The sequence below is a fragment of the Eleutherodactylus coqui genome, chromosome 6 (genome assembly GCF_035609145.1).
Source record: "Eleutherodactylus coqui strain aEleCoq1 chromosome 6, aEleCoq1.hap1, whole genome shotgun sequence".
NCBI lineage: Eukaryota > Metazoa > Chordata > Amphibia > Anura > Eleutherodactylidae > Eleutherodactylus > Eleutherodactylus coqui.
The window spans coordinates 59,141,801-59,169,794 of NC_089842.1; the positions used below are offsets into that span (position 1 = coordinate 59,141,801).

The following is a 27,994-nucleotide window of genomic DNA, read 5'->3' on the forward strand; positions in this document are numbered from 1 at the left end:
GACATAGGGATGTTTTAATAGGCAAACAATCATGCAGCCTTGGGGGCCTTCAAAAGAACCCAGATTCCCATAATACCCGGCTTGCAACTCCACAATGTTATCGAAGTGAGGCCCTTTGGGACATTTAAGTGCTGCTCTCAGAATTGACAGCAGCATTTAAAGTGTTAACAGTCGCAATCTAAGCTATCTCTGATTGAGACTGTTGCAGGTGGGTGCCGGCTGTCCCAGATAGCCACTGCGGGCATCTTAACTGGGGTATGTGCAGTTAGGACATATATAGCCATATGGCTGTCAGTAAGGGGTTAACTATACCAACATAGCAATATATAGCATTATTGTGCCAACACATTATACAATCAAATCTCTTTGAGGTGACCACCCACAAATGCACTGAAAAGGGTCTTCCAGGGGGCTTGCTCTTCTCAAAGAGGTGTGGAAGTTTACTGTATTTCTATGTGTAACTGGAGTCTATGAGCTCCCCAAAAGAAGAGGCCCAGTGGTGACTGAAACTTCTGGACCTCTTGAAGATACCAGAATACAGAGGTTTTGGGTCTTTTTGCTTGGTGGGCACCCCATTTGCTCTTCTTTAACCCATTCCTTGCCTCATATTGTCATGAGCCATCTGACAAAGAAGTACTCTCTGCATGCCAATTACTGTGCTGTCCAGTGGGGCGCAGATTCTCATATTATCAGATGTTACATTTTTATGACACTCATATAATCTAAGATGCCATGAATGTAGGACTTGCTTGAAAGGGGATGTCCATTTGTAAATTATCAATGGCCTATTCTCAGGGTAGTAGGTCATCAATAGACCGATGAAGGATACTTCACCAGGAACCCCATCAATCAACTGTTTTCTAGGTCCATGCTCTCAGACACTGAGCTGATTTCTGCAGCTCCATTCTTATTGTAGTGGCCAGGCTTGGTATTACAGGTTAAGTTCCCATTCATTTCAGTGATAACATGGCCTGCAATACCAAGTCTGGCCACTACAGTGAGAACAGTGCTATATGCCTTCTGCAGAAATTGTCTCAGTGCGCAAACATATTAGGCTCGTAAACATCTGAACATTGGGGTCCCAGGATAGACATGAGGATGGATCATTGATATTTTACAAATGGACAACCCCTTTAAGTATGTGGTATGTGCTGCTTTACTGAAAATCCATAGAGCTGCTGCTGATATACTACAGTGCGCCCTCTGTTGGCAAGTCAAATATTTGAAAACGTGCATACATTTGTAAAAGCTATTAGTTGTCTACATCTGTTTTGTCAATCCCTCTGCGGTGGATCGGACACCTTGCCTAAATTTCACTGTGTGCTTCTAAGCTCATCGTAAATATCCAGAATGGAGCATATGTGACTACGGAAAGGTTCTTCATTATACTTCAAAGCACAAAAGTGAGCAAAATGTTCACAGCAAAGAACATTGTTTCACTGAAGCTTCCCCATTATGCCAGCAACCTAATTTGTTGGGGAATTGCGGGCATGGACTGTGTGGTTGTCAACATTCTGCTTTCTTGCCATCAAAAAAGTTGCCACCTGAGGAGAAGTTGTCACTTTGGCTAATGATGGTGCATCATGTTTTTCCCTGGAGGAGCAGCAGGACTGGGATCATTTCCTCCCCATCCAGTGATCAGTTCCTCATCTCCATACTGAAAAACTCTCAGTGACGTCCCCAATTTGCAAAACCAAGAGTGTCCAGGAGGGGAAAGTGGCACTGAACCACCTCTTAGGCCTCCTTCACACGAGCGCTTTTATCATGGCCAGAGGTGTAACTATAGGGGATGCAGGGGATGCAGTTGCACCCGGGCCCAGGAGCCTTAGGGGGCCCATAAGGCCTCTCTTCTCCATATAAGGAGCCCAGTACTATGAATAAAGCATTATAGTTGGGGGCCCTGCTACAGGTTTTGCATTGGGGCCCAGAAGCTTCAAGTTACGCCTCTGAAGTAAAGCATTATTGTTGGGGGTCCTGTTATAAGTTTTGCATCGGGGCCCGGGAGCTTCAAGTTACGCCTCTGATCGTGGCTATTTTGCTGCAATAAAACGCCGGCCGAATATCGTGACCATCTGAAGCTTTGGATTCCAAAGCATCCTTCAGATGGGCGATTTTCAGGCACGTAAAATCGGCCAGCCGGAAAAGATAGCGCATACGGTACCGCTTTTACGCGCGCCAGAAAAGATAGGACTATTTTTTTGCTGGAATAACCAGACTATTCCCATGGACTCCTATAGGAGCCTATGAGAGCTGTCAGAAAAGGGGAGGAGGAGGAGGGAGGTGGAGGGAGTTGAGCAGTGGCATGCATTGCTAAATTCCCTCCCCCTCCCCTTGCCAGCAGCTCCCATAGGCTGGGGAGAGAGGGGAGGGAAATTAGCATGGCAAGCGCTGCTAAAGTCCCTCCCCCCTCTTTGCCGGCAGCTCCCATAGGCTTCTATGGGAGCTTCTATTGCCACAATCAGCTGGCAAAGGGAGGGGGAGTGAAAGACTTTAACAGTGCTAAGGTCTCTGTCCCCAGCCCACAGAATTCCGGTCTGCGGTGTATATATGCCGCAGCCCGGCCATCTGAATGGGTGAGAAAACAGGAGATTTAGCTGCGACTTGGTTGCCCTTTTCTTTGGTTCATGTGATTTTCAGCCGCGATGCGGGCGAACGAAAATCACAATGGCCATGTGAGAGGCCTTAACTTCCCCGCAGTCAGTATCATTTGCTCGCACTCCTGCAAATACTGACGGGGCTTTTTACATGGGGAAATTATCATGCAAAAAATCTTTAGATCCAAGCAAAACTTCCCAATCAGTGCGCAATGTAAACGAGTGCGACGGCGGAGTGACGGGCGATAATTGGCTCATCTGTCGCTGATTGCATCTTTAATGCGAACATAACAATGATCATTAATAGATGAATACTCAGGCTGTATAAACAGACATCGGTCATTCTTGCCCAGGCAGGACAGACTTTCACCTGAATGTAATCAGATGTCATTTGAATGTTAAGGACTGACTCGTCGTTCAGTTGGCGATCAATTGTGCGTGTAAAAGGGCCCTAAGGGCATCTTCAGACGACCATATTTGTGCTGAGAATAGACCCCATTCGTGTCGATGGACTTGTACTCATGAGCCTGGTAGGGGCACGCATTCCATGTGCACAAAGAAAAAGCTGCTGCTCTATTTTCCTGCGGATTTGCACACTGAGGGCCCCATAGAAGTCTATGGAAGGTGCGCAAATACGCATTCCATATGCACACAAATGTACTATATGCTGCGCAATTCTGCAAGGAAAATATCACATAGCCTCATAGATCACAGAAGGAGTGTGTTGAGCGTGTGGGAACTGGCTTTGCATGCGTAAAAAGTACAGTACTGTGCAAAGATACACATGCAAACCAACCTCATCACCCTTGCTCGTAGCGTGTCTCGGTTGCGCTGAGGCCAGTGTATTTGTGCATACGCTTGTTTGAAGGCATCCGAAAGCCTCTTCCACACAAGTGTTGCAACTTTCATCCACCCGCACTGTGGCTGAAAGTTGCATAAACAAGAAACATCCGCGACCAATTCGCAACTAAATCTCACGTTTCCTCGCTCATTCACACGGCTGGGTGCAGAGTATATACGCCACAACCTAAAATTCCTTCGGCTGGCATAAGTACTTCAACTGGCTCAATAGAGCCACCTGAGATGGTTTAGCAGTGCTAGCCGCTGCTAAACTCCCTCCCCATCCCTTTGCTGGCAGAAGCCTCTGGGAGCTGCCGGCTGATCGTAGCTGAACGATAATGCAAGACCTATCTTTTCCAGCCGCGTCAAGACATCGGCGGCGTACTTGGCCGCCAATTTCCTATCTTCGCCGCCGGGCATTTTTACATGGCTAATATATATAATCGGCCATGGGAATCCAATGCTTCACACGGCCATGTCTACATTAGCTGCGTAAAAACGCTCACGTGAATAAGGCCTTAGGCTGCCCATATGCATTATAAAGCGGTGTTCCGAATACTCGCCATTCCGTCCAATACCCTCATGTACATCCACCAAGGTTGAGCGCTCCGATCTCTGTCAACTATGCCTCTCACACAAAGCTTGCCAAAGAGGTCATGGCATGCGCGCGTACACGCCAAGATAGTGTGTGGGGATTGTCGGCACGCAGCGAGTACGCATGTGATTGTGAGATATGCCTGCGGCGTGCAGCAATACGCACTCCTGTGAGAGCCCTTATGGTTCATCGTGTGATGGATCCATTTTTCCATCCGCAGCTATACACTTGAATGCTTTTAATTGAAATATTAGCACAAAAATCATTGGAATATAAACATTTTTTTTAAATCTAAATGGCACCAAATGAAGGAATAATATGTAAATTGGGGTCTAATATGCAGTTAGGAACCATAGAGATGCTTTATGGAGCAACACCGCCAGTTTATTAATGCAAATCTACTTCCAAGGATTATAAGGACCAAGGATAGAAAACAGCACGCTCAAGCGCATATCTGCGAGGCCCCATTGAACTCAATGGGAGCATTATACCACGATTATCGCGGTGTTCAAAACACCACGGTAAAAAGCGCATGTGTGAGAGTAACCTCCAGGGCCGAAGAGGAACTTGGGTCAAAAGAAGGCCACTTGGGAGATATGGCTTAATCCTCATGTCCCCCCACATCTGCTGTGGAGTCAGTAGGCCCCCAAGACATTCGAGGATTGGCTGATCCTGCCGAGGGGTGCAGGCGATTGACATCTAATGTGTCTGGCCAGTTTAAGGCCAATTTCATGGGATGCCAGATATGTTTTTGTTATTTGGGAGGGAACTGGAGACCATCCAGAAATTGCAAACTAGCTTTCTGATTGTAGCCTAAATGACTTCTGATCATAATTTGTAGTTTGATGTACACATTTATAGAAAAATCCTCTTTTTTTTGGAAGGTGGACGTGATGCTTTTCCATCCGCCATCATCCCTATTGAATGCATGCCTGCAGTGCAGATACAAAGTGCCCTTCTTCACTATTCTTCCTCCCAATGCAGTCTCTTGAGCGCTGGGATCCAAGCCAACCTATTCAGAAAGGGCTTCACTTGCAACAACGGCATTGTTGCATGTGCACCTTTAACAGGCGGATCACGTTGTGCTCCCGATTATCCATTAACCTGATTTGAGCCGCATTTCCTGGAGGTGGCGTTTTGCTACACTTTTTTCCCCTAAGAGCTATACATTAAGGAAACAGAAGTGGAAATGAATCAGATACAGTAGGAGGGAGCCAACACTGCCACCCCTCCTTGGGCTTATCAGCAATTCAGATTGCATGCAAATCCCCCCCTCTACCAGCCCTTGTGAAGAAGACCTCACATTGCTCCCCTTGCAGAGTAGCACTAATATCTCCTCCCTCCCCCTCCCCCTCCTCCTGAGTGGGTTTGTCTTTTCGCTCTAAGTGGAAAGGTTTTCCTTGCTGTTCCAGCAGCAGAGCCAGGGGGAAGCCCTTGTATCAGTGCACATTTTGGTGAGCTGCCCTCACCTTCTCCTCCTTCTCCTTTTTGCTTTGGATGCGCCCTTCTTCCCTCTGGACATGGGGAGAAGGTGGAGGGCTTCAGCCATGCCTGCGTGGACTTTAGCAGTACTGGTAGCTGTGCTTCTCGGAAACAGTCGGGGACATTGTCCTGAGAGAGAGTTGGAAAAGAGAGAAGAGGAGGCAAATATTGTGCTCACCGGGACAGTGGAGGAGATTCTAAATGTGGACCCTGTGCACCACACCTACTCATGCAAGGTAAAAGTGGGGCACCCACTCTCGTACTAGGGTTTACCGGGGTCAGGGCGTTCAAACTTCACCGAACTCCTAAAATTGGGCGATTAGATTACTACGATCTAGTAACCATAGCCACAATTGTCTGTGACAGCAGCCAACTGAAGGGCACATGGCTACCAGCTCTTCCTCATTGCCGGAGTGTTGCACCGGCGAGGTTAAGGCACACAAGATATTATTACATCTCATTAAATATTCTTTTTAGGTTTTGAAAGTTTGAATGAGAAATGTATCATCCTGGGAAAACCGATACGGTAGAGATAAAGCACTTGTTGCTGTGCGTGCCATCTATATAGGGTTCGGCGTGATGTGAAAGAACTCCATCCTTGTCTAGCTGCCAATCTGATGGCATCTTTGTGACGGCGTTGATGATAATGTGAATGCCTTCTAATGTAATGTATAAGATATTGCGGATACTTTCCACCTGGCCGAATCGGGTTTAATTACATTGTAGCCTAAGGCTTAGAAAGAATGGCAATGGATGATACCGTGGCTCCAGGATCATGTCCCCTTGTCCTGGGAACAGCGGATAAGCCTAAAGTTTCCTTTTGACCTGGAGGCCCTTTCATTGTCGTCAATACAAAGAAAAAGTTTGCTTGAGCAGGTGGAGGGCTTACAGAAAAGGCGATTCTGTAGGGGGAGAGGTCTACAGAGGGAAAGATGATAAATTGTAACAAAGTTATAAATCATTGTCATCGCAAGCAGGGAACAGAACCTAAGAACAATCCTGCCCCCCTTACTTTAGTCACCAGAGCACTTTTCGGTGGCACCATATAGTAGTAGTAGTACCAGCATGTCATTACGTGTAATACTATGTATCTCATTGACCGACCGGAGTTTATATGTTTAGATGCATGTACAGATGTAGCAAACATTGACTTGATAATTTAAAGGGGTTGCGTCAAATTAGAAGTTAGGATAGGGGATGATTTGCTGATCGGTGGGGGTCTCACTACTATCTCGAGATCCACTGTCCTTTTTACTGCACCCCCCGCAGTGAGGAGGAGACTGAATGGAGCATGTTCTTGAGATCAGAAATGAGACCCCCACTGATCAGCGAGTTACTCCCTATCCTGTACATAGGCGATAACTTCTAATTTAATACAACCCATTTTAATGCATTATGATAAGTTAACCGCAGTATACTACATGGCTGTAAATTGACTTATCACAATATGCCAGTCATGTTAACGATTGCTACATCCGTACCGCTCCGTCATTTGGTTTCATAGCTTACCAGTAGTTCAAAAGGTGGCCTCACCTCCTGGCCCCTCCTTCTGGATGGATTTAACCCTTCCTACCCGGCTTCTTCGCTTCCATTCATGGAGTATAAAAGTACCAATGGTCCAATAATTGAGTTGTTCCGAGCCTCGTTAATAGCATCGATAAGCTCTCCCAGCACTTTAGAGCAGCGTGAACATGTGTTTTCTGTTGTGCTTCTGCAGAGAAGCATGTAATTTTGATATTTTTAGCCAGCGGAACGTTTAAAGTAAAGGATTTCTGTCCCTCATCTCTTCCCGCCGCGCAGCCTGTTATTAGGGTTTCAGAAGTATGTAGAGAAGTGCCTGCTTTATAAGTGCACCTAGTGCAGAAGCTTCATATTATCAACACTTGCTCTTATTGAATTCCCGGCCTCAGGCTGCCTTTTTTTTTTTCTTTCTTCCCAAAGTTTTTAAGACCTTAGTTGAAATTCTTGATCCGTTCAGAACTCATGTCTGAAAGATTACAGCGGACTTAACCCATTGCAGCCATGAAGGAATGTGTCCGTGCATGCTTGCCATTGCAAAGATTTAGTAACTGGGAAGATTTATTGCTTTGGGAAAACAAGTTGGTTCTCGTCACTAATACATTACAAATCAATAGGAAACCTAAAGGGATTTAATAGCTGCTGAGTGTCCTAATGAGTCCCGGGCTAGGGTACAAATTAGACCAGAATTAAGGGTTTCATCGGTGAAGTTTTTCAAAGAAGAGAAGCAAAGGCGTTCACTAAAGAAAGCTTTGAAGTGGTATATTGTATCTCATGACTGATGGAAGTTGCTTTGAAAGCCCCCCCCATGTACCCCTGCAGTATGTAACATCAGTAGTTTATGGTGTGAAGTGATCTGAAGTCCGAGAAAGAAGTCTTGTGAAGTCGTGGACTTACTTTAGCCAAATTTCAGATACCGCCTATTTTACTTATAACACATAAGGGCTTATTCACGCTGCCACTTATTTTATTCAGCTCTTAGGGCTAAACCGGACAACGGTAAAACCGGAAATGCTGAATCTGTCACATGACAGATCCCATTGTCTATAGCGCTAGTTTGTCCTGGATTTTAACAGAAATCAGCAATGTAGGCTTAGAATGGAATTTGTGATTAAATTAAAGTTTTTTTCAGGACTGAACTATTGTTGACCGATTCTTAGAATAGGTCATCAATAGTTGATCGGTCTTCAGGTCTTCACTTGGGATCCACATTGATCAGCTAATTGAGGAGGCCGTGGCCCTCAGGTAAGTGCTACGGCCTCTTCTCAGGTAGGTGACATCACGTTCATTGCTCACATGATTTGAGATCAGCTCAGTCCCATTCAAGTGAACTGAACTCAGCTACAATACCAGGCACAGCCACTATACAATGTATGGCACTGTGCCTGGTATGGACTGAAATGACAGTGCGCTCACCTGAGTGCTGCTGTTACTTTAGTCAGCTGATCGTGGGGATCAGCGGACCCTCACTGATCTTGAGGATCATTGCTGGCATTCATATACTGAAGTTCAGAATGTTAGTGGGTCTAAACAGAAGTTTCTGTAAATTAGAAAGCACCATAGACTACATTGATTTGGTTGGAGTCCTTAATGTAAGTCCTCTCATTCTGAGTTGGGGCGTGACAGTTGTGAAGAGGTAGTGCTCGCACCAGAGCCTTGAAGTTGAGGGGACCCAAAACAAAAACATAGCTCAGGGTCCCAGTTTCAAGTTTTACATTGGAGCCCAGGAGCTTCAAGTTATGCATCAGAGCTTACAGAGAACATCCACCTCAGATCTCCACCAATGTGACCTTCTGAGTATCTCAATGAAATGTCTGAAGCGGGAGAGGAGAGAGTCAAATTAAAGGAGTATTCCAGGCATTTAACCCTTAATGGATTGTGGTGTTGAATATTCCATCCGGTGAGGAAGGCCCCAAGTGTACCTGGAATGGCCACCAATAACCCGCCATTGCATTCTCTTGGCCATACCCGTCTTCGCTCCTGTATCCACTACTCTTCATTACGACGTGGTGACAGCCTGATTCACGGGGACATTTACAGCCAGTGTACTTTCTCACTTACTGTTATATCAGTATTGGGTAAATGCTCTTGCAGTACTCCATTAAGTTGTATCATCGGGGCACGCCAGTTATCCCAATGCTATGCACAGTTGGTGATAACACTTGCTATGGGCCTGGTTTGTGTATTGCATAAGCGGTGTGTGGTCGGTGCGCTGCGTTGTCCATCAGAGTAGTTAGCATACAACATTCACTAAGCAGATAACTGACATTCCAGAGTTAAGAGAGTGGAAGTGAAGGAAAATTGAGAGTAAAGACTGTGATAAATGCAATGCTGAGTAAAGGTTAATAGACTCCATGAAGCAGATGGCCTTCATGGTGAATGTACTTATAGGTGGGCAGCCATAGTGTTACAAGTGACTGCCTGTTGGTGTTTAGCATCTATGCAGCATCTTGTAAAGTTTATAGCAAATTTCTCCAAGTTATCTAAAGTTTTGCTACACTGTCCCTTTAATAAAAATGACTTGACAAAGTTGCAGTGGTAAGCTAACAGAGTGTGATATGGGCGGCTAGATATGTTTGGAGGCATGGCTGTGTAATATATGCTATGGGACGAGAAGGAACAAACACTGCGCTACTCATGAGCCGCATTTGAGGATGGGGTCTATGCCCGTATTGAGTCCCGTTACCGTCTGCAGCCAAGCAGTAGAGCTTATATCTTGGGTGCCATGATGCTAGGAATTTGGGGACATGACAATACAGCCTCTGATTGGCCGCAGCAGTCACGTGCTTGCATTGCCTGACTACCCAGAAGTCAGCGTCGAATGCAGCAACTGTCAATGGCGTACCGGGACTCCAGAAGAGGTGAGTGTACCCTCGTTTCTTATTTTTATACAGAACCCAGCTGGGGGATGGACTTATGTCCTAATGATGAAACCCCTTTATGGACCAATTTTCATCATCACACTGCAAGAGCCATAGCTCATTGACGAGAGACATATGGGGGCTTGTATTTAGCGATCGCATTGAGGAGTACCGATGCATGGCAGAAGGATCCCCCTCCTTGTCATCTGCTTACATGCAGTAGTTGCTATTGATTGTGGCATGTAAGGGGTTGAACTGCCAGGATTTGAGGCTTCTCTGCAACTGGCAGTTAGAGCAGGAGCCTGGCTGTCGGTAGTCAGCCGAACCTGGCTGTCAGTAGTCAGCCGGGCCTGGCTCTCGGAAGGCAGCCTGGCCTGGCTCTCGGTAGTCAGCCAAACCATCGCCTTAAAGAGATGTAGGGGCAAGTTTAAAGCCTATTAGTGAGGTCAGTGAAAAGGCGTATTGCGGTCTCTAACGGGTTAATATTGAGTAAAGTTTTTTTTTTGTAAAAACGTGATGCCTTTGTCTGTCATTGGCGCGCCATCCTGAACTTGTGTCGCACAACCACCCGCAACCGGTTACATAATTATAGATGCTGCCGAGATGCCAGCTGCACCCAGGCCTCGTTACCTGAGGACACACTTGGAATAGGGGCCTCGGAGCAGTAGGTTATGTCTCTGCGCCGCCTCTTACCTTACACCCCAGAGACTTTTGTGTTTTGGTTCTAGCAGATTTTCTGAACTATACATGAGCGTTGCGACGTCTTGGAGAAAGTGCGGATAAAAGGAGTTTGCTATGGGGCTCAGCATGCTGATAACTAGGATGGGAGTAGCTGATGAGTAAGCGCCTGTTTATCTGTTGAATAACGTTTTAGAGAAGGGACATAAACTTACATCCTATGGATGTACCATCCGCAGCAAGAGTCGGCTGTCACTGACACCCAGATTCCCGCTGTTAAGCACCTACATGCTGCAATTAATGTTGACCATGCCATGTAAAAGGGTTCACATAGGAAGGGCTCTCTCTCTCTGTGATGTCATCAGTCCTCCTCAATGTAATCGCCAAGGGTTGATGGGTTGCCGTGGCCTATGATCGCTATGAATAACGATCTACTGAAATGTATTATCATAACGGTCATATGATTGCAGGTTCAAGTCCCCTGCAGGGATATTAAAAGAATGTAAGCAAAAAATAAAATAAAAATGGTAAAGCAAACAACTTTTTGTGCACTTTCCCCTCCTTTTTTAAAAAAAAAAGGAAATTACCCCATGTTTGATATTGTCGCATTCGTAACAAACTGTGCAATAAATTAAACACACTTTTTATCCTGTACAGCAAAAAAAAAAACACAATAAAGGTGATAAAAAAGCCAAATGTACCCCAAAATAGTGGCAATAAAAATCACAATTTGTCACACAAAAATAAGCCCTCCCTGCGCTCCATGCATGGAAAAGTAAAAAAGTTACAGGACTTCGAATGCAGTGGTGCAAAAAAATTTAAAAAAGGGGTTTTATTGAGCAAAACTGGAAAAAGGGCAAAAAAAGATATTTTAGAATCACCGTAATCGTAACAACCCGCAGGAAAAAATGTATCAAGTCATTCATTCTGCATGATTAACACTGCGGGAAGAAATAGCAGAATTCAGGTGTTTTTGCTTCCTGCCCTACAAAACATGTAATGGAAATTTTACAATACATTATATGTACCCCAAAATTTGTACCGATAGAAACGACAGCTCGCCGCGCTAGAAACAGACCCTCATATGGCCAGGTTGATGGAAAAATAAAAAAGTTATGGCTTTTGAAATGTGGAGATAGTGATTTTCTGCAAATTTACGAAAAGATGCACGTGGGGAAGGGGGATAGGTTTATCGCCCATGAGGACCTATCTCAATAGATGGCTGTCAGCTCTTCCTTCTATCCTCTTCCCATACACATGCACATGCTTGCCCAAACATGCATATGTTACACATGGGGAGAAAGACACTTCTGGTAGCGACTTATCTCTCTGGAGAACAAAAGGATCAGGAATGTTGACATCTAACAGTCTGATCTTTCCCGTCCTCAACATCTGCCGTCAGGAAAAAGTCAGGATACTCCCATGCATATTGGATGGTCCTCTGGAGCTGTCAGCATTGCGAATATATAGACGACATTAATCTTACATGTTTGGGTATCATTCAATAAAGGTTGTGAAGGTCATTGATACCGGGCAGGCAGAGGACAAAATACTGTTTACAGAGTGCAAACATTAACTCAGTGATGAATGCAGTAGCATTGTGACCCTTTTGTCACTTTTACTAAGATTTATGGAAGGAAATTAATGAGCCCCACCGCTTTTACAAAATGCACTTTGATCTGCCCAACAGTGGCCCATTTATTTATTAAGTCTTTTAGAGCTGTTCACTATCCCCTCTTCAGGGTAAATATACCAGAAAATTTGCCTGAAACTACAGTAGTGTTACGTTCGTGTGGGAAAACAATAACAGGGCCCACACGAACGTGCCCAAAAAATGGGGATATAACACAAACACAGGGACCTAAAACGGACCAAAACACTCACCAATGCATACCTGTACACATAAGCAGATGCTATAGCTATAAAAGTACGAGGTATTGGTTCGTATATTGGCCAAAATACTTAAGCCCGCAAGCCACGGTCAAGGCTCCTTGATGTCTTGCGGGTCCCTACACTAGCAAAACAACATGTACCAGAGGACCCTAAGGGCCACCCTAGCCCAGAAATGACAAATGAATCAGCCGGACAAAGCAGAGACAAACTGACATACAATTGACAGAAAATAAACGTAAGAACAAACATGAACCAACAAGACACCAAACACACAGTAAGCTGCAACAGACAAGGATACATGACTGCTCACCCTGAACATCAAACAAACAGACATTGACAGGAGCTGGGTATATATGTGAGCAAAGATCCGGGTGATCGGCTAGCAGGAAATCACCACGCCCAGCCAACTCAATCATTCCACACCTGTGGGCTTGAGCTCCTAGAAACCATAGTAATACAGGTCCCAGCAGCACAGCCTAACAGGTAGGTCTGTTGATCCATATATTTTCTGAATATAAAGTCACATATGTTGCTTTAGGAGATTTAAAAACATGTCTCTGTCATGTTCATTCATCGACCCAACATCTTAAAGTAAACATACGTCAGTGCAATCCAGTTAGTTAAACAGAGAATTGCACTTTTTTAACCAACTTGTTTGCATAGCTTCAAAGCCTTAAAATACACCTGAGTTTTCAACACGTTTTCTAAAATATACCAGTTTCTCCTCACCCGCTCATTTGTTGCTGTTTGCACAATGCTTCATGTTTTTTAGTTTTGATTTGCAGATGGTCTTTCCCATTTTTCTGCTCTCCTGTTCTTTGCAATCAACTTTCAGACAAGAGGCTTGTCGCAAGCCGAGCCATCTGCAAATAGTTCACTGTCCTGTACTTCTTTTCCCTTCCCATGCTAACCCAATCAGCAGGAAGGAAGGATCTGAATGCCCATCCCTCTACTGTTCCTCAACAATTGTAGGAGCTGGGCATTCACAAACATTCTGGTCAAATAGCTATTAAACCCAATATAATGTGTACACACAGACACACATATGTGCTGTAACAGCAGGAGAAACAAAGATTGTGGAGATTGCAGACACTGTGTCTGTGGTTCTGTCAGCCTCTGATTGCAGGACAGTGAGCCTGTGAAGACAGCCCCTCCCCTGCAGTTAAGCAAATTTCTGAGTATCCCAGTTACTACAGAAGCTCAATATCTAACAACAGACAGTGGATTGCAGAGGGACTGCACTTCAAACCTGATTTACAGTGGCTTATCAACTAAATTTTTGATGAAAGTATATTACCAGATTGATGATACACAGAGTATTAGATCAAGATAAGCTGTCTGGAAAGAGTTACACATGAATGCACAATCAAATTATTTGCATAATTTGTTTATGGTCTGTAACCGCGGAGATCCATAGGTCTGCACAGGAGCTACAAACACAAAATTGTTGATGTTTTAAGGCCTCATGTCCACAGAGAAAATCAGGCCGCCGCGGATTCTTCATGCAGAATCCCGCAGCGGGTCCCTCCTTTCCCGCGGACATAATGCCTAAAAAGAATTACTTACCTGTCTGGACGCTGCAGATCTTCCCTCCGTCGCGGCCGGATCTTCTTTCTCCGGCCCGGCGGATGAGTTCGGCACACCGGTGTGCCGCAGATCCGGACGGCTTCCATAGACTTCAATAGAAGGCTGCGGGAGCCGTCTGCGCGGAAGACCCGCACAGAAATGGAGCATGCTGCGGGTGTTTTCCCGCACACGCAATCCGCGCCTCAGGGGAAAATGACATCCGTAGGTATTTAATTACCTGCAGGTGTCCAATGCATCCCTATGGGGTGCGGATCATGTGTGCGGGTGACCCACTGCGGATCTGTCCCCGTGGACATGAGGCCTAAAGGACTTGTGCACTTTTAAAGTAGTGATGACCTACCCTCATTTGATTGATTGGGGTTTACCATTGGACCCCTGGTGATCAGCTATTCACCGGGGTACTGTCAGTGTGTACAGAGATGGAAGCTGACAGCTCCCTACGCTTGGCAGAGGCCTGGGTTAGTATAGAAGGCACCAATCCCATTGAATTTAAAGCAACCCTCTGATTTTAGGACAAAATTCTGTCCCGGTACAGGAGAGGGTAGACTACCTGCAGTTGTTCTTCTCCAGTTCTCGGGCCCTGTTTTCATTTGTCCAAGAGGGCTACAACAATTTTCTAGCTACCTAATGCACACTACACTTCTCTCTAATTGGCAAGTGCTGATCACGTGAGCAGCTTCGGCCAATCAGACAGCAGATATAGCACATTAGTAGTCTAACATTACAAATGCGCTGGGTGGATTAGGTAGACTGGAGATTACGTCAGCCATCTTGGACAGCCAAAAACAAGAAATGGAACCAGTGGATCAGAGGGGCCACAAAGAAAAACAACTGCATGTCCGGGCAGAGAATTTTGTCCTAAATTTGGAGGGTCACATTAATGGAACAGTACCTTCAAAACCAACCTGGGCCACCTCACCGTGTATAGTACTGTCTGCTTCCAGCTTTGTACACATCCTAAGGACAGTCATCAATGGTTCAGAAGTGAACAACCCCTTCAGTCAATGCTATTTGCAATGTTTTCCTTTAGTGATGAACCACTGGTTGATGCCGTAGGCTGGTTGCTGGAGTTGTGAGCACAATCCACACTCATTGATACAAAATATGCATCGTAGGACAGATGGTAACAATGTATGACCCATGCATATTTGTCATTCTGCTTTAATACAGTCTGGAAGTTTTGCTATGCTTTGTTATTTATCCGTTGTCGTTGCCCTTTTATTATTTATACTGTTTTTATGCCTGTTTTCTGACACCAATTAATTCTTCTTCACTCAGTATGCTCTCTGAATCAAACTCCAAATATAACTTTATAAATAAGAAATGCTCGGAGCCTCTGTGGACAGAGCTGCACAATCCCATGTCCTTGGCCTAGAAATAAGGAGAGGCCAGCTGTATTTAAAGAGGACCTGTCAGCTCCACGGACAGATTTTAGTAGATAATTGCATTTCCCATGAAATAAGAATTCTGGAGAGTCTTTCCTTAGATTTCTGTGGCGTGCCGTTCCTCTGTTATTCCTCCTGGGTGTTACCCTGCCCCTTTGACAAGGGCAATGATAACACTCCCGTGTCCATTTTTTTATTCTTGACATCCTCTTCTGATCCCTGTTATCAACAAGATGTAGTTTATGTCCTCAGGATCCCCTTTGGCTGGATGTTTTTGCTCTATCACACCAATCTCTGTATACTGTTGTAGGAGAGAACACCACAATGTTGGCAGTGGATGAAATCCTGGCCCTGGCTAGTCTAGCAACGATGACCAGGTCTCAATGAAAGTTCCTCAATCATTGGGCTTCCCCATTCCAATGTGGAGTCACACTGAAACTGATCCACGTAAAACTTAGGGCACTTTTACACTGAACGATAATCATGGAGCATCGCACTGGATTGTGGGAATCTGAATGATAATTGTTCAGTGTGAATGCCGGCAGCGAATGAGCGATTATCAATAATTTTGTTCATTGTTCAGTTTCTGCAGGCATCAAAGGAGGATCGGTCCATGTAACCGGGCAATCCTTCATCTTAGAACCGCCTGGTGACTGTGAATGGAGGCTAGCGGCTGGAGAAATGCCCAGGCTGCTCCACCTCAATGCACTGAGCGATCATAGTGATTTACAGCTGGGACGACCATTGGTTGCTGAAGTGCCCAACAATTGTCCAGTATAAAAAGGCCCTTTCTCACTTGATTTTATGTTGGACTTCAGAGTTACGGGTCTAATTTCCGTACAGGGAAGCTCCAATTATGAAGGGACCAGTGCCTCTAATAAGGTGGCCTTCAGTGTATATGGAGTGTTTGTAACACTATGCAGACCTTGCCTCTTCCCGTTCTAAGGCTCTGGACCAGGGTGATTTCTAAATTGTGCTCCATATTTACAGTCCGTAGTTGGGGAAATCAGGTGAAGTGGTTTTCCCACCTTAGACATTTCTGACATATGCTCGGCGTACATTGGATGACATGTGGTTCTTCTGAACTCTTTGTACCTGCCCGAATTGGTGGATATTTCTGCTTCACTTTGTGCTGTTTGTATAGCATTACCTACTTGATATTGCCATGGAGGTCACCTGGGTGTATTTAGTACTATTTAGAATGATATAATACTTAGAATCTAATGTTACATTGACTTCCTCTCCATAACAAAAAGCATATGAATACTTTAAAGATTTTTTTGTGTACAAGTTAAACAGGTCAAGAAAACATAACAGATGTTCCCTAGCACTGGCTACACATTGACTCCACAATGTATATATCCGGAGAGAGATTTTCTAAGGCTATCTTCACAGGCAGCCCTTCCCAGAGCCTTCTTTGGGTAAGGGCCCATACACATGGCATTATCTTGAGCATGGATCCTTTATGATGGCAAAGTGAGATTCTATAGGTCTACACTATGGACTTATTTGCCACCATGTAGTATAGCAGAAACTAATGCTTCTAGGAAAAACATGTCCATAAGGAAAAAAAACACCTTCTTCTCTTCCTGCTACTCTTCCTCCTTCTCTTCCTCTTCCTCCCTCCCCCTTCCTTCTATACCTCCTTCTCCTCCTCTTCCTCTTTCTCCTCCTCTTCCATCTTCTCCTCCTCCATCTTCTCCTCCTCCTCCATCTTCTCCTTCTCCTCAATCTTCTTCTCCTCCTCTGTCTTCTCTTCCTCCTTCTCCTCCTCTTCCACCTTCCCCTCCTCTTTCACCTTCCCCTCCTCTTTCACCTTCCCCTCCTCTTTCACCTTCTCCTCCTCTTTCACCTTCTCCTCCTCTTCCGTCTTCGCCTCCTCTTCCGTCTTCGCCTCCTCTTCCGTCTTCGCCTCCTCTTCCGTCTTTGCCTCCTCTTCCATCTTCTCCTCCTCTTCTTCCTTTTCCTCCTCTTCCTCCTTTTCCTCCTCTTCCTCCTTCTCCGCCTCTTCCTCCTTCTCCTCCTCTTCCGTCTTCTCCTCCTCTTCCGTCTTCTCCTCCTCTTCCGTCTTCTCCTCCTTCTCCTTCCTTTCCACCTTCTCCCCCTCTTCCATCTTCACATCCTCTTCCTACTTCTAGCTTGTATATTATCCCTGTGTTTGTGTGGGTTTCTTTCTTCTTCATAATAATCACATTTATAAAGAAGGAGGAGAAGGATGAGGTGCTCTTATGGTTCTTAGACAGTGTAATACATCAGCTTTAGCAATTTTGATAAAGTTCAGGTTCGGTTCAAACCAAACTTTTTTCCAAAGTTTTGTGAATTGGCTAAACAGAACTTTTCAAAAGTTTGCTCACCGCTATTCCACATGAAGGACGGTGTGGGCTCAGTGATGAGAATATAAGCCCCAGAGAGTCCAAGCTGATAGTTTTAGTTGTAGAGCACAATTTGCTATATAGGCTTCTTGAGCAGCTCAGAAGTCTCCAGGTTCCTTTTTGTATGGTTTATTTTGGGCTGGATACAATGTATTGTCATTGACTTATAAGACTAACTGATACATAACTTCAGTTCTTTTAGGGTCAGCCTACATCCACATTAAACATTTTCTTGTTTCCCACTTCAGATAAGGGTATGGCGATATCTAAAAGGACGAGAAATTGTAACAAACGAGATCCTACTGGACGGAGGAAACAAAGTGATGGTTGGAGGATTTGGAGACCCCACTATCTGCGACAACCAGGTGTCCACTGGAGATACAAGGATTTTCTTTGTCAACCCCGCCCCCCGCTACATGTGGCCCCTCCACCGCAACGAACTAATGTTAAATTCCAGTCTGATGAGGATAACGCTAAGAAATCTGGAAGAAGTGGAATTGTGTGTGGAAGGTGAGTACCTAATTTGTACTTATCTCACAAGAAATTGGCCCGATATGGCACCTAGCAGCACTATAAACCATAAGTGCCAGCTTTCATTGTTGGCATACAGCGGACTCTGGTAACATATTGGTTGCCCTTTGTGTTCTGATCGCTCATTGTATACTATGATTACCTTAGAATTCTTCTTTACCTTTTATTTTTTGCATCCGACATTTTCGAGACATTTAGATCTTCAAAGAAAGATGCCCGTCCTCTTAGCATCAGCAGCGGAATGCAAAGGTCATTCCAAAGGTTAAGCCGTTATAATTTAACACATTATGGAATAATGGAGAATATTTCACTCTATCCTGTGGGTTATATTCGGATGCGCGCCTGACTGCCAGAATTTCCCTTGCATAGTATATTTAGTGTGTGTACCTTAGTCGTAATCCCCATTATACTCCGTACCTTCAGGTCGTCTTCATAGATTTTTACTAGGGAGACATTTGCTGGTAACAGTAGTTTTTGTTATGTGGCTTGTATCATCTACATTAATTCTTCTGGTTATAACGGTTTAGTGTTCACTGTTATCAGCCATTTATAGATGGGAAAAGATTGATTAGCGTAGTCCTTGGGATTAGTATTGAGCCAAGTGAACCAATAGAATCCTGCTTCAGATCGAACTTTGCTCAAAGCTCAGTATGACATAAATCCAAACTTTTAACAAAGTTCTACCTGAAACAGGTTCGGTTGGCTCAACACTTTCCTGATCACTGATGCGTAGCACTGTCTAAGAGCCATAAAAGCCCTATATAACACTGAGTATTGCACAGGGCTTTTATAGCTCTTTATGGCACATCAGTAAGTAGTCCTCCATATTCATGAGCTGTGGCTAGCCACACCCACCCCACCCTCCAATCACTGATGAACAGCTGCCTCTCTATGCACAGTAAAAGACAGACAGCAGTCAATCAGTGGCTAGAGGCGTGGCTAGCTGCAGCTAATGAATATTGAGGACTACTTCCTGTAGTCCTCTATGTGCTGCTACTAATAAAATAAAGTTTCTTCCAAACTACTGCACAGATCCACACAGCAGACATATCATTGTAATCAGCGCGCCTGTCGCTAACTTATGCTGCCCTCAGACAGAACTCAAAAAAGACGGTTACAGATTCTGATCTATCAGCTTTCATACCATGTCTGTTTTAGTAATTACTTGTATACCCCATGAGACAACAACTGTGGGGCATCTTGTCTTAGAACATTGCATTGTGCCGTTCCTCTGTTATTCCTCTTGGGAATGTATGAACAAAAGGACAACTGGGTGTCACTATTTCCCTTGTAAATGGGATGTGCCCTTACCCAGTGACAGATTTATCATGGATAGGATAGTATCAGACTGTACTGAGACACGCCCTATTGAGGGGCATGGTAACACCCAGTTGTCCATTTATTTATACTTTTCTAGGAGGTGTAACAGAAGATCAACACAACACAGAGTTCTAAGAAAACATGACTTTGCGGCTTGTTGTTCCTTTAATAAATATTAATATAATGGCGGAAGTGATTGTATTCTTAATACTGAAGGTTAATATTGAACCATTTCCCATGGACAGGGGAGTTTTCAGATACACCAGGTTTGGATATGGGGCTCGGCCTCTGGTCTTCTGCTGACCTACTAATGTCTTATAGCCTGTACTGCTTTACACTGATAAGGAGAGACTTGGTTCTGTGACTCAAAACCGCAGCGTCAACTCCTTAGAACTTTGAACTTTATTTTGGTGTATCATTATGTGGGGAGAGGACTTGTTACTGCGTCACGTTGTGAACTTGATGATGAAGATACAGAACAGAACAGAGCATGGCACAGGCTAAAAAGTAAATGTTTTATCGGAAACTTAAAAAAAAACATATATATATATCTCTTATAATGGTGTTTGGTGGTAATTACTTTTTGATATACTGATGGTGTCATATGGTGGCAGGAGTAACTGTGATACTATATTGTATTGTTGGATCCTCTTGACAGGTGTTATAACTAGTAGCTCTACTTCTGTATGTGACCTCTTTATCCTACCTTGCGGGTGGCTCTTGTACTCGGTTTCTTGGTATTCTCCTTGATGTGGTATCTATATGTGTTTTTCAAGTTTGCCAATAAAACATTAACTTTTTAGGTGTTGTCATGCTCTGATTTTTTTTTGGTCTATACTTATGGTTAGAGCTGCTGTTCATAGACTTTAATGAATGTTGAGGAACAGTAGACAAAATGACAATGGGGCAAATTTACTAAGCCCGGCATTTCTAAGGCCTGATTTAGTACATTTTTCCAACCAGGCGTACATTTCTGTCAGGAATGGTGTCTACACAGAATAAAGCAGTACCCCCCCCTCCCCCCCCGTAATAGTGCCCCCTGTGGTCCCATTGGTAATTTCAGCCCCCAATGTTTCCTGAAGTAATAGTGGCCCTCAGTAGCTCCAGTGGGCAGCAACCCCACCAGGGAGTACTTCACCTTTCCGTGCAGCTCCGATCCTGACGCTGCTAAGTATCATTTGCTCTAACCTCTGACGGTTCCCAGTGACATCAGCATTATTGCGTTTCATTCACACGCAGATGCCGGAAGGAAATGTCGGACGTCAGGGTCTGTGATCATCAGCGGCACCGGAAAGGGAGCTCTGCGAGAAAGGTAAAGTATTTTCTGGTGTGGTTGTTAGTCTTAATGATCACTTACAGCACTTTTAGGCTGTAACTGGTCATTTTAAAAGTGGTTAGAGGGGTCTAGCACTGCCAGACCCTCCTGACATCGGACCGAAAGACCCAAACACTTTTTAGCAAGATTTTTTCTTCCTAAAAGGCACGTCTTTTAGACCAACCAAAAAGGTTTATTTAAAAAAAACATCTTAATATCTTTCACTTTTCACTCTGGCCACTAAGCCTAATAAAAGTCCATCGCTCCCTGCTCTGTAGAGAAAACTTTTCAGCAGTCATCTTATTATCACAGACAGGATTGCTCTGAAAGGTAACACCTCTATGGATGACATAGGATATGGAATTCACAACAGGTGATGGTCACAGTTTGCCGCCTCTAAGTCCCCTGCAGTCTATTGTTTCTATGGTTCATGAGGCTTCTGTATGGAGCAGACATGGGAAATAAAAGAAAAACAATGTTTAAAGAAGTTTAACCCAAAAACTCGATTTAAACAATAGGTCATTTTCTGAGGAAACATTACCTTTAACAGTGCCACTCTTGTCCATGGACTTGTCTGGTATTGCAGCTCAGCCTCATTCAATAGAAACAACTGATTGGCAAGAACAATGCTGTCTCTAGAAGACCTCAGCCATGTTTTTCTAGTCTTGTATAACCCCTTTAACTGTTAAGAAAAACCATGGCAGAAAAGCAATAAAAACATAACTACAGGAACTGCAAAAGGCGGTAGTCAAAAACCCTGACCCCTTAAAATGTAGAGGTCTTAAAACCAGATGGCTTTAGCAGTGAGGGATCCTATTCTCAACGCTTCAGCTAAGAAGATAATTGGACGGGGAGCTGTCTAGTTGGGGTCGTCCATTCTTTCTCAATGATTGCTCTACTGGGAACAATCCTACTACGAAGAGTGTCAAAGAGGCTATACGGCAAATCTCTTCATTAGCTCCCATGGCCATCAACACGTGGCAGATCATTGCAAACCACTTCTAGCTGTGGCTGTATTCACGGGGGAGAATGAATGCTTCAGCGCCAAAGAAAGTGTTAGCAATGTGAAGGTCAAGACCAGTGGGGGATTCTCGATTGTAGAAAAAAACATTGATCTCTCAAAAATGTGGAAGTCTTAAGTATAAATATCCACTTAGAAAATAACTCCCATAATTAAGCGTTACTTTGTGTCAGTGGCCTTAGTATGGAAATGAGAAAAATTAAATATACCCTCGTATTGCATTTTTGAAGCTGTTTCTTACTGCATGTGGTCATACAGCTACACATTAATGTCTAAGAAAGTCCTGAAAAATGTTTGATTGATCTATATTGAAATGCGTATTGGGTATTTAGGTATTTTCCAACATATCTCATGGTACTGTAGGCTGGCTGCAGAGGCCTAATTAAAAGGAGTGCATAGTCTGCACTTGCAATTGGGCTCGGGGGCTTGAAGGACCAAATGTCCCCTCTGCCTCCTAAGATAATACCTGCACTATAGTTGCGGGACCATGGTAACTATTTTCAATTGCGTTTCCAGCAGCATCATATTATGACTGACTCACATAAACTGCATTTACATACACTGAATGACTACTTTATTATAGACCCCCATCTAGTAGGGTGTTGGACCTCTTTGGTCCTCAGAACTTCAGCAATTCTTCATGGCCTCCCTCCACAATCGTTAGATGACCCAAAGTGTGCCAGGAAAACCTTCCCCACCCCAATACTCCACCTCTACCTGCCTGATCTGTTCATATCCAACAGCAAGAGTTTGTCAATTCATGCTGCTTGTGCCAAATTCTGCCCCTTCCATCAGTATAACGTAACAGAAATCTGGAATCATCTGACGAGCTGTTGAGTTTCCACTTCTCAGTGATCCAATTTTTGTGCTCTTTTGTCCGCGAAAGTCTCACCTTTCCGTTCCTCTTGGACAGCAATGGTGCTTGGACTGGTCATCAGCTGCTAAAGCCAATCAGTGCTAAGGAATGACGAGTTTTTGCATTTAGGTATATTAGTTGGAGCACCATTGTTGTATTCGGCTGCGATTTGCTTGCTTTTGCACAGTGCCCCGGCTGTTCATCAGAACGATTCTTGAAATCTTCCTCTGACTCCTTTCATCAACGAATTGCTTATGTCCGCAGGATCCCCTTCCGCTGGAGGTTTTCCTTGATCACACCATTCTTGGTATACTCTTGACAACATTGCATGAGAAAGCTCCACAAGATTGGCCGTGTATGAAATCCTAGTCTAGCACCGATGACCGGGCCTGGTTGGAAGTCGCTCAGATCGCTGGATTTTCCCATCTAATGGGGATTCATATTGAAACTGATCCACAGAAAACTTGTCACCTGATTTTATGCTGCAATCTGGGGTTGCCTGTATTATTTCCATGCAGGAAAGCTCCAATGGTGAAAGGACCGATGTCTTTAATAAAGTGGTTATCCGGTATATATCTCCTTATATTAATGTCATGGAAGGCCTGTTAACTAGAGATGAGCGAGTATACTCGCTAAGGCACATTACTCGAGCGAGTAGTGCCTTAGCCGAGTATCTCCTCGCTTGTCTCTAAAGATTCAGGGGCCGGCGCGGGTGACAGGTGAGTTGCGGCGGGGAGCGGGGGGGGGGGGGGGGAGGGGGAGAGAGAGATCTCCCCTCCGATCCTCCCCGCTCTCCCCCGCCGCCTGCCCCGGAATCTTTAGAGACAAGCAGGGAGATACTCGGCTAAGGCACTACTCGAGTAATGTGCCTTAGCGAGTATACTCGCTCATCTCTACTGTTAACCTATCAGTATATTTTAAAGTGAGACAGAAAACTCGGTAGAAAGATGGAAGGATATGCGATTTTCATGCAGATTTGGGATTTTTAGTGAACTGGTTTATTTTCTAGGGTTAGGCGCAGTCCGATAGCTTTCATTCTCATGACTATCATCCACATGCTCCCCGTCTTCTGGACTGGTAGGGTTCACAGCAGAGTAATTGCTAGAACAGCCACAAGGTTAGACATGCACAGCTTTGCCATGATACTGTCCTGGGAAATGTGGGGGTAGAGCGTGTAAAATCTATTGAAACACCACATTATTGTGAATTATCCAAACCGTGCATCTCCTCGATGTCTGTGCTAGAAGGCTGAAATCTATACATCTGACACAGCTGCTGATTATGCAGAGTCATTGTCATGTTTCTAGGATTCTTATAACGCCAATTACCACATTTATACTTCCATAGAAATAAAATATCATTAAAAAAAATTACATTTTCTCTTTGCTCCATATAACTTGTAGCCCCAAGTGAACTGGGAATCTGGCCTAAAACTGCCTGTTCCTGTCCTCTCTACCACCTTAAAGGGTCATTCCATGAAAGAAGTTACCCCTTATCCGAAAGATAGGGAATAACTGTCTGATCAGTGGGTGCCTCATTGCTAGGACTTTCACGATTATGAGAACAGAGGTCTCCAACGTCCCCCTGTGGATCGGAGGTCATGCTGCTGCTCCATTCATTTTAGTAGAACTGCAAGAGACAGCTGAGTGCTTGAACTTGGCCATCTCCTGCAGTCTAATTGAAATGAATGGAGCAGCAGCACTCATGCTTGAGTGCCATTCCATTCATTCTAGGACGTTCGGAATATCCGTTCTAATGACTGGTAGTGGTCAGATTCCCACTGATTAGATGGTTATCCGCTATCCTGTAACTTATTTTCATGGTACAACCCTTTTCACAACTTCATCACTTTGATTTGTCTTTGTGATATGCCCAGGACCTGATTAAGTATGTTGGAAGACCCTGGATAAAAATGTTGGTGGGGCCACCTTCATAGAAATTCTCATGTAATGTGTTAAATCTAGACCAATGCACGTTAGATAATCCCCCTAATGATCTGCCAGTCTAGGTGAGAAGCCTGATCGCCCTTCCATCTCTGCTGTTGTGGAAAATGTGGCTACTACATATCATAAATGTTGGTAATGTTGGACATACACTTAGAAACTTATCACATTTATGTGCTGGATTTACTGGAAGTGTTGGAAGAAACTAGGAGTTGGAAGACCCTTAGTCGTAGATGTCTTTGAGCAATTGACCTATCTATAATCCGGCCACTGCTTAGAATTCTCATCTATGTAGGTCATGGGGAACCAAGTAGCCTGTAATAGTACTGTCGCGGGTCGAGGTAGGGTGGCACAAGATTCAGGATACAATGCAGCAGGTGGAGAAACCAAAGTGTACAATATTTATCTACAAACACGGAAGTAAGAATAAAAAGTTTGATAAAAGTAAGCAACCAATTGTACCTTCATCTGCGTTTAGCTAGACTCTGAATGTTCTAAACCTTACTGTAATAATGCCTTAGGCGTAGCGGCAATAATTAGTTGCTACGATCAGCACACGCTAACAGAAACACAAATTGCAGAATGTGGTACACAGTTTTTTTTTTTAATCAGAGCCAGTTACACCTCTGAAACCCGATTTCTTTTCCTACCTGGTAGAATTTCTCAATCCTGGAACCTAAAGGGACCTCTTCACCTCCCTACATTGCCATAAAGTAAGTTATGGTGCTGTTAGGGGATGTGACAGATATCACTTAACCAAATAACAAATCTAATACATATATGTATATGCCTTAGCGTGTTCTGTGTCGGTTTGTAACCAAAAAACTGTGACCATGTGGTTAGATGAGCCCATGACATGCTAAGTCATTTATATATGTGGATCAATAGAGGGGGACTTGACACCTAACTGTTTATACTGTAGAGGACACTGTGGCTCAGCACTCACCATCCGGGGATTGAGGGAGAACGATGCTGTGTCACCCACTCACCAGTGTAGCGGAGAGCAGTCCTGCTACATTCTCAGTCAGCACCCATATGGAAGCGCTGTACAATAATGTACAGCAGGATTGAGGTGTCTTGCGACGGGTTATCTACTAGTTCTTCAATATGAAAAATGTTTTGGGGACAATCGGGAAGAAAAATCCCCAAATTTGTTTAGAACAAAGGTTGAATTTTGAGGTATCCGGTTTAATAATATAGGGTCAACATATATGCATATTACACACATAGATCATATAGTTGCCTATACAGTATGTAGGAAGCAAAAATCTCGCTACGAGGTAAAAGACACCTAACTGAGTTGTTGTAAACCTAGAAAGAATGAGCCCTGGTTGTAGAGGAAGCGGAGATCAGCCAGCGGGGCAGAGGCCGCAGGACATGAAATAGTATTATGTCTTAGAAGTCTGTTGACATTACATCTTTATCTAGAACGCATAGTTGTCAGATTTGGTTGGATCCTCGTCACTCAGCCACGCAGACATTCATCATAACTGCGACTCCCCGCAGCGACGGTTGTTTGCAGGAGGAATTTATAATTTAATGCGATTATAATTATATCGAGTAAAAGATTACTATTTCTGTTCCCATTGTAGTCTGAATTCATCAGAATAAAGCGCCGTTCATGCGAGTATTTTTGTGCGTGGATTCTGATGTAGACCGCGCCTGAGATCTGCCTTGTCGGCCACATCATGTTAGCATCCTATTGATCGCAATTTGATATCCAAGTCGTGGAAATAATTGAAAAGGCCAACACCTGACACAGATTCCACACTGGCAGGTTCGGTTGCCTATTAGCCCCATTGAGCGGGGGTAATCCGTGTGTGGATCCAAGGAAAACGCCTTGGATTTCTGCTGCTGGTACGAGGTCAATCCAAATCAGATTTCTCCGATGTGTATTTTTATAAATGTGAACGAGGCGTAGAATTCTTGAATTCTGTAAGAATGGGTTCATAAGGTGAAGGGACACCGGCAGCGGGCCCTACGGGCAGGTTCGGTGGTGGCAGCGATGTCTTAACAGACGGGGCAAAGGGCTTCCTTACCGGAGTTGGAAACCACCTAAAGAAAGCTCGATCACGGCGCTGTCCGGATGTCAGGTGATACATACTACTTCTTCGAAGTGATGCGATAAAAATGCCTCGCAACCATTGGGAAAATGCATGTTAGTAAGCGCGATATCCTGGCGTGATTTACAGCCCGATATTGCACTTGTGTGACGTTCGCCTTAGTTGGACATTAGTTCTCGGAGGTTTGAGGATAGTAGCCATCAGGGAGTTGTCGGTACATATAACGCAGCGGAGATCCCCCTTTGGCGCTGAATGTGTTAACTGTAGAGACGTGAGGATACATGCGATCAGCCAGGCATTTGTTGGGATAATGTTAGCTCGCAGTGATGGCCTTCAATCCTCTGGAAACCCACACACATCATTCTGCCATTGATTTCCGCTGCCTTCAGGGGGCTGACATTATCAGACAGGGTTTTATTTTCCCTTTTACAAATGAGGGTAATAACCGGGACGAGGCGAGGTGACAAGGCAGGACATGCTCCATGACTCCACGGAGCAAGAAAAACGCTTTACTATAGCCTCAAATATTATCATATGGTGTAATATAGTGTATTCTACAGTAGCGCCTGGAAGTTTGTGAACCCTCTGGAATTTTCCATATTTCTGCATATAATTCTAAAGTAAGAAAGGCCTCAAGTTGTTACCTTGGGTTATCTTGCTCTTGGTGGTCGACCACTCTTGGGAGGGTAAGAATGATTTTGGATTTCCTTCAGTCATACTGTATATGGTATAGTATATTATAGTGTATTGGAGTATAGTGAAGTACAGTGTAATATATCATTGTGTATACGAGTATGGTATATTGTAGGATGTTATAGCATATTGGCAGTATATTGTAGTATAGGGTAATATATTATAGTGTGATTGTTCCCAGCAAGAGAAACCAAGTAATCATGTAGATGTGATACCTTTTAATGGCTAACAAAAATACATGATGTTATAACGAGCTTTCAAACCTGTCAGGATTCTTCCTCAGGCATGATTTTGCCGGAGGAAGAATCCTGAGAGGTTCTAAAGCTTGCTATAACATGTATTTTTGTTGGCCATTAAAAGGTATCATATATTATAGTGTATCGGCATATAGTATAGTGTAATATATCATAATGTATTTGAGTACAGTATATTGTAGTGTATCGTAGT

The 27,994-nt window shown here is 44.1% G+C and overlaps 1 protein-coding gene across 3 annotated transcripts in view; it reads left to right on the forward strand.

Annotated features, from left to right (window-relative positions):
- Window positions 1-5,418: 5,418 nt before the first annotated feature.
- AGRN (agrin) overlaps window positions 5,419-27,994 on the forward strand; it is a 497,317-nt gene continuing 474,741 nt past the window's right edge. For all 3 annotated transcript variants that reach the window (XM_066606893.1, XM_066606896.1, XM_066606895.1), the window contains exons 1-2: window positions 5,419-5,747; window positions 18,054-18,315. In XM_066606893.1, the coding sequence (XP_066462990.1) occupies window positions 5,550-5,747; window positions 18,054-18,315 (460 nt within the window). In that variant the 5' untranslated portion in view covers window positions 5,419-5,549. The remainder of the gene's footprint in view (window positions 5,748-18,053; window positions 18,316-27,994) is intronic.